The sequence below is a fragment of the Psammomys obesus genome, unplaced genomic scaffold, assembly GCF_907164565.1.
Source record: "Psammomys obesus unplaced genomic scaffold, mPsaObe1.curated_primary_1811, whole genome shotgun sequence".
Lineage (NCBI taxonomy): Eukaryota > Metazoa > Chordata > Mammalia > Rodentia > Muridae > Psammomys > Psammomys obesus.
Window position 1 is genome coordinate 8,384,381 of NW_026585691.1, and position 9,962 is coordinate 8,394,342.

At 45.0% G+C, this 9,962-nt stretch overlaps 1 protein-coding gene across 1 annotated transcript; it reads right to left on the reverse strand.

The window, feature by feature from the left end:
* Window positions 1-894: 894 nt before the first annotated feature.
* Window positions 895-8,907, reverse strand: Polr2m (RNA polymerase II subunit M). The gene is made up of 4 exons (XM_055598138.1): window positions 8,655-8,907; window positions 5,204-5,848; window positions 3,226-3,430; window positions 895-1,984 (listed from the first exon to the last, which is right to left on the reverse strand). The coding sequence occupies exons 1-4, from the start codon at window positions 8,765-8,767 to the stop codon at window positions 1,841-1,843; spliced, it is 1,107 nt and encodes a 368-aa protein (XP_055454113.1). The 5' UTR covers window positions 8,768-8,907; the 3' UTR covers window positions 895-1,840.
* Window positions 8,908-9,962: the final 1,055 nt, after the last annotated feature.

The following is a 9,962-nucleotide window of genomic DNA, read 5'->3' on the forward strand; positions in this document are numbered from 1 at the left end:
GTTCAGGCCTGTAAATCCCAACTACCTCAGAGATTGAAGCAGGAGGAAAGCAAGTTCAAAACCAGCCTGGGCAACTTGATGAAAACTTGTCTCAGAAAAACAGAGCAAGTTCCAGGACAGCCATGGCTACACAGAAAAACAAAAAAAGAATAGAAAAAGAAAAAAGGGAAGAAAAGAATCAAGTCACCTGAGGTTGGTGCTGTAGCTCACTGTTAGAGCACTTGCTCAGCCTACGTGAGGCCCTCAGTTCCACGACCAGCTTCATGAAAAAGAACAAGTTCATTTCTAGAAAAAGACTGGGAATAAGCAAGATGTGATGGCCTTTGAAGGTGTTGACCACATCACCATTCCTGATTAAACAGTCATTTAGTGATACAATCATTATTTAGCAATTGTTTGAAAAGCTACAGAGAACCATGAAAAGCATATTGTGGCTGAGATCTGAAATAATCGGAAAATGTCTACAAAACATTAAGGCAGAATGAGCATACACATAAAATGACTGAATAAAAAAAGTCAAAGTACAAACCCTTGATATTAACAGACTAAGCGGTCGCTCACAGGGGACTGGGTGACTTCATGCATCATTTCTCCTTTACCAGCCCTCCAGAAATGCTGGTTCCTTCCACAGAGAACATCAATTTGTTTTGAAATCATCCACTGGACTTTTAAAGCCACAGGTTCCCTATTGTTCTTACAGCAGCCCTTCCTTAGTGGGAGAGACGTGAAACGTGCTTATTACAGCTAGACTCAACGGCTATGGAAACAAGCCCTTCCTAGTGTATATGTAACTCACCTATATGCTTTTTCATTCCAATTTCATGTATGGACATGGCTTTTATAGAAGTAAAATTCACACAAGTACCAAGAAAATACCACCATTAGCATGAGAAGTTGCTCTGATTGATGTTTTATTTCTCCTTTACAAGTTCCACATAATAGACAAAGGGTTTTTTTGATAACATATTGTTATCTTTGCTGGAAATGATCATATAATCATTTAAAACAGGACAAATGTATACATACATGAGACTGACGTTTCTGTAGCCTATAAACACCTCCTTGGGTTTAAAAAGGGAAAGAGCAATATACTGACAATTCAACTGTAACTCTTAGAAAAACACCAATTTCCTTACCAAATATGAGCATTCTGTACAGCAGCCTATCATCCAAGACAGCAATGAGCTCAAGCCAGGGGAAGCCAAGAGCAGCTCCCCACACCAGCTCAGAAGACCCTCTCCCATCCAGCACCTCTTTAAAGAGCTCCTTATCCTCATCACAGGAGGACAGCGGTCACCCTAAAAGAAGACTGGAGAAAACACTTGTATATTTCTGAGTGTCTCCCACATCCAGTATTTCACATCCAGCATCTCAGGAACGCCATGCAATCACGCGTACCATTCTTAGACTGTTCCCTCCATTTCTTAAGAGTGGGGACCAGGCCAGGTCTCCCTACTTCATTTTAGGTGCCTGGGATAACAAAGTATTTCACCAGAAGGGATGTAAGCAATGCTATTTGTTACAAGTAAGAATAAGGGGAAAAAAAGCAGCTATAAAGAAAAAGTGTGCTCTACCCACACTAAGTATCAGACCAATGCACAACATACTGCAAAACTGTAGTACAATACAGTCAAACACATGTTCAAATATTAAACTGTTCAAGCATGTGAAGATCTTCTTCTGAAAGACAAACCAGGCTCTTATTTTGTAGCTAGCTTTGTGTAACTTTAAAAAATGTCCCTCAACAAGGTCTGACACTGATCTTGATACTTGTTAGGAAGTTCGATGTGAGACAATAGCAGCTCAAAAGTCAGCGTTTGATCTCTCCCAGCGCTCATCTTCAGCACTCATCCGAGGACTGGGCATCATCTTCATCCCTCACTTCTCGGTATCTCCCTGAAGACTCCCCTTCTGGATTGTAGCTCTGCATTTTAATGTTCAGTCTTTCAGCTAGTTTCTGTGCTGCGAGCTTTGCCTGCATCTCCTTTAAAACAATGAACAAAGACCAAGTTACACTTCCACAACTTCCCTTACAATATTTCAACAGGACAAAGAAAAAAGAATGTAACTCCCACTGTCTGTGGCAATATAAGAAGTTGAGAGCTGTGTCCTGTCAGGCATGGGGTGATGTCTCTGTGAACTGTCAGCCTGCTGCAGCTGCTAGTGACTTACATTAGCAAGCAATGCTACAATCAAATCAGTTTATCTCTCTGCACAAGAAACTGAGAAATCACCTTGGCACTATAGCTATTAACAGACACACTAGGTATGTCACGCACACTGAACCACCTGCCTGTGTTAGAAATCACCAAATGTGGTGCTGACGTCTCCCAATGAACAAGACTTTCTTCTCTAGATTAAATCATGTTTTTTAGGTTTGAAGGTTTGTCTGAGCAAGTTGAATGCTTAGGGAACACAAAGGCGGAGATCCAGCTAGTTGAACTTTAGAAGACGCGGGCACCTGGCTAAAACCTACCTAAGCAATTCAGAGAGAGGGAACAGTGTTTTCCAGAAACTCAGTGTTACAATCTAAGCATAAATAATCCTTCCTCTTCTCCCAAGAGTCCCCACACTTACTTCACCCATCTGCTAATTTGAATACAAACTTTATCAATAGTATACATTTATAGACAGGGTCTCACCATCTATAACTTTGGCTGGCCTAGAACCTGCTAACGTAGCCCAGGCTAGCCTCCAACTCACAGAGATCTACCTACCTTTACCTCCCAACTGCTGGAATTTAAAATGCTAGGATTCAAGGTGTGTACCGCAACACCTGGACAATACACATTTTTTAAAAAAGTCTATGCAATTAAACTGATTAAGAGCCAAAGTAGAAGGAACCTCCGAATAGGCCATCAATTATGGCCTCTTGCCCTTCTGTACTGGCCACTGTCCTGTAGGAGATGGAACAGGAACCATCACCCCACTCATCTAATCCCGAGTGAGGTCTTGCCACCAAGAAGCCGCCACACAGGAGAGAAGCAGATGCTGTCCCAGCAGCACCAGGCCGACCCATTTCCTTCCAATCCTCTTCCCACATCTACTGGTGAATCACTACTGAGGTTTCCTATGGCTCTAGCAACTTCATGACTGACAACTAGTAGCACAAGTCTAAGAGCTCAGCCAACCACATCTCTAGAATCTAATCCTTCTATTCAGCCAAAGTAAATTGACTCCTAAAGCAGCAGCCAGAGACAAGAAAATCCAAGACTCCAGAATTACCTCGTAATTCTGCTTCTGCTCTCTCTGCAGGGCCAGTGACTCTTCTATAGAGAGCAGCTGGGCGGGCAGGTGGTGGAGCGGAAGGAGGCGTGCTGCTGTGATGTCATCAAGGTGCTGCCTAGCCCTGCGTCGCCGCTCTTCTGAGGAAACAGGAGACTGACCCCTCTGACAATGACTTGGTGAGTCACTCTGCTGTGTGGGTAAGCTGAAAAAGGAAAAACAGCTATAATCAAACCACAAACAGGCACAAAGCTGGCCTCTAAGCCAGGATCCTACTGCTTGTTCAAGATTAACAGAAAGCAGGCCTCCATTTCACTGCTTACAGTGGGTGCACACACAGAAACACACCTTATACTCTGTTCAGAGAACACTTGTAACAGAGCTTGGGCATAAAGGGGAGTAACCATAGTACTGCTTCAGTGGAATACAACAGAGGCACTGTTGGACTGAACAGTTCTGGAGGAAAATGAGCTGGAAGTTGAGGGAAAGGGAGGAACTGACAATTCTAGCCCCAGAGATTAAGGAGAACTTCAGAGGACAACAAGGAGACCTAGGAAACCCCATGTCGGTCACAGACAGGAGATGGTGGTGGTGTATGACACAGTGGTGTTACCATTAACTTCACAGTGGTTCTCAACCTTCCTAAAGCTATGACCCTTTAAGATACTCCCTCATACAATGGTGACCCACAACCATAAAACTGTTTGTTGCAATTCGTAACTGTACTTTGCTGTTATGAATCATAATGTAAATACCGGATATGCAGGATATCTGACGTGCGACCCCTGTGAAAGGGGCTTGGAATCACTGCTCATCTCACTGCATGCTCAAAGCTCCACTTACCACAAGCCCAATACCATGTGCCCGTGGTCAGATGCAGCCTCTCCCGGTCTCTTCTGTGCTCAGGCTGTCCTCTAACACACTAATCCTGGTAGCCCTCACTGCTCATTCCTCACTGTCCCTGTTCCTGGCCACCTTACTCTTTCTGACATACTTCTGGTTTCCTAATGTAATATCTTAGAAGTGAAACAAACACCGCGCCACACGGAAGTTGAGACCACTTCATCCAGATGCCTTTATCAAAGGTTAACTTTTCTAGCTAAAAAGTAATACACTATGACCTGGATTTCTAAATGGAAACAAGCACTTAAGGTTCAAGTAATAGTTAGGCTTAAGTCTCTGCAAGGACAAAGGTGATGTTGGTCTTCTGAAGTTTCAGTTTTCACATTCCTCCTTTGTGTCTGACATCTCCTCTGTAAAGATGGCAGTTACCTGCTACTTCCTTGTATAGTTGCCCTAATTGCTACAAACACAATTATTTTCTCCTCAAAAAAAACTTTAGTTGTTTGGGTGATCTCGGAAACATGGCAAAGAACTCAAAGACAAGATCGCTCCCCCCTCCAATGACATTCTCCCCAAATCTATTTTTAGGTTATATTTTTAAAATAAATCCCTTTATCCCGTCCCTGGAGACTGCTGTTATCTAGTTTGGAAACTCTGAGGGCTCCTCTAGATTCCAACCTCTTTGAGGAGCAGAATCGTCACCTCATTGTGCCCCCACAGCTCTGCTGCCTACCTGGGTGAGCACACAGGTTTTTTGTTTGGCTGCGGGATGGCCCATTAGCTCCTGCAACTGCTTCTCTCGGTTAACACAGCAATTGAGGGGGAGCTGCACACCAGCAAATGGTACTGCAAAGTCCCAATACATTTGCCCTCCCACTGTTTGTTATGAAATACTGGCTAAGTATCCTGAAACACACTACTCCCATCTGCTATTTAAAACCCTTCTAATGTCTCGCCTTCAAAACTAACATTTTTTTCAAGAGCAGTTTTCCATGTTAGCACACTGGTCTATTTTCACAACATGGTCACTCCAGCCTACAGCTCCTCACGTGATGCTCTCTGATAACTCTGTGAACTCTGTACTTGAGCACCACACACCACATTCTCAGGACAAGCCTGTCCCTGTGACACTTACACATTGGTCTTAAACTTATGAGGAGGGGGCACTGGGTTTCTGGCTCGCATTTCTAGCACTTCCATGTAATGAGGCTTCTTGGGAGTCTCGCTCTGGAGCCCTGGAAGGTTGTCAGCACTGGTGTTTTCTTCTGAGGGTTCACTCTGGTCTGTGATTGTGATCTTTTGCAATTTAGTGATAAACAGACTGTCAATGCTGCTGGAAATATCTCCCTCTTGACTTGAAACAGGGCGCTGGGGGAGATGTTCGTTAACTTCAGATGAGAATGGCCTGGCTTTGCTGCTGGGAGCTGGGCCTGTGTTCAGTGTACAGCCAGCCTCTAAAGTCTCTTCATTGCCTTTGTGAGACTGAGTGAGATGTGCAGGTCCCGGAGATGCTGAGGTTGCTTTAGATGATTCAGTGTCTACAGAGGAACATTCGGGAACTAATAATGAAGTATCAAGCATCAGGTCAGAATTCTGGGGCTGGTCTACGTCCGTATCGACTCTTGTGGTTGCTTGTTGCCTTAGCTTACAGTCTACACTAACAGGATGAAACAGTTTACTTCTCCCTCCAACCTCTTCACGATCTGCAATGGCAGCTTTCAGTTTGGCAATGGTGTCGGAGATCTTTTTACCTTTGTCGGGCAATTTGCAAATGAATTTTCTGTTGAGTGGAAAAAAGAAACCAATATGTACACATTACAGTCATGTTTTTAAACACAAAAACACAGCCTTTAAAGAAAAAATGTAGTCCTCAAAGAAAAGCTGGCTTTTAAGTTAAAAAAAAATCTGATTTTTATCTGACCTAAGACAGGAACCAAACAGATGAAATTAGTCTTATCCCACCCTAATCAAGGGTGTGCTCTGAATGAAAAATTTCATCAGATCAGAATTTCAGGAATAAAAGTTTTGTCTTCTTAATCTAAAACTGAAATTCTTTAAACCTGGACATTGACTCCCCCATGGAAAATTGCACACCTGACCCCAGGATGAGTTGCAGCCAAAACCCAAGTTATAAAGAACATGGTATAAAATTATCTTCAAGCCACTTACAAGAAATAACTGAAATTCACGGTTAGATTTGGGTCTCAACCACACACCCACACTTACTCCAAGCCCTCTAAAAATGAAATTCTGGTCCTAAGCATTTAGAAAAACAGACACTTAGCCTGTACAATAAACAGATGATAAAGACCAGAGGTTTAAAAAGTACGGTCTCTGAACCCTAATGGGGCTGAGAAATGGCTCTATTGGGCTAAACGTTTCCCAGGTCACATAATAGGACAGCATCACTATCTTGCAAATGAAGATAGACTTACATGTTGCTTCTGAGAGTATTTCTAGACTCAGCATACAAAAACAGGAGCTCAAACAGCCCAGATGCCCCTCAGTGGAGGAATGGATGCACAAATTGTGGTATATCTACACAATGGAATATTACTCAGCAATAAAAAAACAAGGAAATCATGAAATTTGCAGATAAATGGTGGGATCTGGAAAAGGTCATCCTGAGTGAGCTATCCCAGAAGCAGAAAGATGCACATGGTATATACTCATTCATATAGACATATAACATAGGATAAATCTACTAAAATCTGTACACTTAAACTAATCAAGAGGGAGGACTCTTGCTAAAATGCTCAATTCCTATCCAGAAAGGCAAAGAGGATGGACATCAGAAGGAGGAGAAAAGAGGGAACAAGTCAGGAGCCTGACACAGAGGACCTCTGAAAGGCTCTGCCCTGCAGACTATCAATGCAGATGCTGAGACTTATGGGCAACCTTTGGGCAGAGTGCAGGGAATCTTATGAAAGAAGTGGGAAACAGTAAGATCTGGAGAGGACAGGAACTCCACAAGGAGAGCAACAGAACCAAAAAATCTGAGCACAGGGGTCTTTCCTGAGACTGATACTCCAACCAAGGACTATGCATAGAGATAACCTAAGACCCCTGCACAGATGTAGCCCATGGCAGTTCAGTATCCAAGTGGGTTCCATTGTAACCCACAGGAACAGGGACTGTCTCTGACTTGAACTGATTGGCCCGCTCTTTAATTACCTCTCCCTGAGGGGGAAGCAGCATTACAAGGCCACAGAAGAAGACAATGCAGCCACTCCTGATGAGACCTAATTGACTAGGATAAGAAGGAAGGAAAAGAAAACCTCCCCTATCAGTGGACTTGGGGAGGGGCATGCATGCAGAGGTGGAGGGAGGGAGGGATTGGGATGGGAGGAGGGAAGCATGGGGGGGGGGAATACAAAGTGAATAAAGTATAATTAATAAAGAATTTAAAAAATGTAAAAAAAGGGGGGTTATGGAAAAAAAGGGCAAAATTCTGTTTATCACTGTTTTCTTATACTTTGGAACTGATACAGTCTGAATAAAAAAAAACAAAAAACACAGGAGCTCTTTGGGATACCCACTAATTCTTAAAAATATCTAAAGATGTCCGTCCCAAGACCAAAAGGTTAACAACCCATTCTGAGAAGTCAAATCACCCACCCGATTCCAGTACTAACTCCTCCCAAGTGGTCACTGGCTCCCTTCACTCAGTGACAGAAATTCCCTTTCTGGTGCTTTCCCTTGGTTATATAACAAACGGAGAAAGGGCCTGTACTCTTCCTGATACCACATTCATTCGCCATGTTTTCAACAGTATTAATACCTTGAGCTTCCTCAACTTTTTCAGCCTTCTCTCTCTTGAGCCTAGTACCCGTTCCTCAGGGTTTTAAACAGCTGGCTTTTAGATAACTAGATGCCTGCCATTACTCCCCTCAACTAAATACAGCCTAAAACAAAAATTAACCTTGAATCCATTCCCTTCTCCCAATTTCCCCATTATCCTTTGTGGCTCCCCGGAAATTTCAATTTCAACCACCTGTTAACTATTACTATATATTTGCTCCTAATTATTCCACCAGTATTTAAGTTTTCCCTTTTCCTCGATTCCTTCATAGTTCATCCCCTCCCCCCGCCCTGGTTAAAAATCTCTCCGAAAACATTCTTCTGGTGTCCTCTGCCTCTTATTCTGTCAACCCCGTTCCTCAACAAGCTGCCTTTAAAAATTAGCTACCATCATCTCCCCTACTACGGGGGAGCGAAACCTTTCTAGGCCCAATCAGCCACTCTGTGCAGCTCGCTCTCCCCATCTCCTACGGTTCGGTAAAGCGTGCGACTTTCGACTGAGAAGAGGAAACCAACACGTTCTGCTCAAGCGGATTTGGTACAGGGAGTCCCTCCGAGCTGCAGTGGGAACATGGAACCGAGCACGCGCGGCGGCTAGCGAAGCCGGGCAGCATGGAGCCATGCAGCGCGCAGGGCCGGGCCTGGCCAGGAGGCCTGATCACGCAAGGTCACCTTCGCGCGAAAGGCCGCGGCGGGGAGCGAGGGGCCTGTCCCGGACCCCCACTCTCGAGAGCCTGGCTCCCTGAGCCCTATCCCGGATCCGCGACCCCCGGGCCACCGCTTACTCGTTGCGCAAAAGTCTCTCCTGGCGCCTCAACCTCTCCCGCAGCTCCGCCGAACTCCGCTGCCCCAAGTCCTCGGGAGCTGGGGGCTCGAAGCCGCGGGGCAGCGAGCACATTGTGCACGGGCTGCGGCTGGCGCGGCGGGCAGGGCTCCCCGGCGGGGCCCACGGCGGGCGCAGGCTCCGCGGCCGGCGGCGACTCTGGCGCGCGAGCGGGAGTCGCCATTTTCCCGGAAGAGCAAGGCTTCTTCGAGCCGAAGGGAGCTTTATTGAAATGCCGGAAACGGACAGGGCCAGAGGCAGGGGGCGCCCGAGGAAGCGCGCAGGGGCGGAAGTTACATCACCGCACAGGTGCCCGAGTTTGGCGGGCTTTTTCTGGATGTGAGTCCTTCCCAGGCGCTTCGGCTGCGCTTTAAGAAAGTATAGGACATAGGACATCCAAGCCAGAGCCTGTTTGACTCACAAACATTTTACGCCGATTCCCGATCGAACAGTAATCACAGTGAAAATAAATGACCGGCCTGTAAAGTACGTATTGATTTTACAGAGGACCAGAGTTTGGGTACCAGCACCCCTGTTGGGTAGCTCACAAATGCCTTTAACTGCAGCTCCAGGGCACCTCACGGACCCTTGCTTCTGCAGGCATCTACACCCGTGAACACATGCACCACACACACACACACACACACACACACACACTTTAAACAGGCCTGGAGAGATGGCTCAGAGGTTAAGAGCACTGGCTGCTCTTCCAGAGGTCCTGAGTTCAATTCCCAGCAACCACATGGTGGTTCATAACCATCTATACTGAGATCTGGAGCCCTCTTCTAGTGTGAAGATAAAATACTGTGTAAGTAATAAATCTTTAAAAACATTATAATAAAACAAATCATCAAAAATTAACGAATGACCAATAGAACTAGCTAAAATAAAATGCATATTAGAAACTTAGTATGACCAGGTGCGGGGGTGCATGCCTTTTAAACCCAGCACTTAGGAGGCAGAGTCAGGCTGACTCTGTGAGTACAAGGCCTTATCTACATAGTGAGTCTGAGGCCAGTCAAGGCTATATAGTGAGATCCTGTCTCAAAACAAGATTTGACTATTTGGACGAGTCAGAATATCAGGAATTAGAAAGACATTGTTTACTGTTGGAAAAAAAATGAAGAGCAACTGAGATTCTCATGGGAGGGATTTTAAAGAGAGGGCGGGGGTGCAAAATAGTATGACCTCTTTGGAAAATAGTTTGACATTTTCTGAGTCTGGCTTTGTTAATGCTTAGTGTACTTATCTTGAGGTTCATCTACGCCAC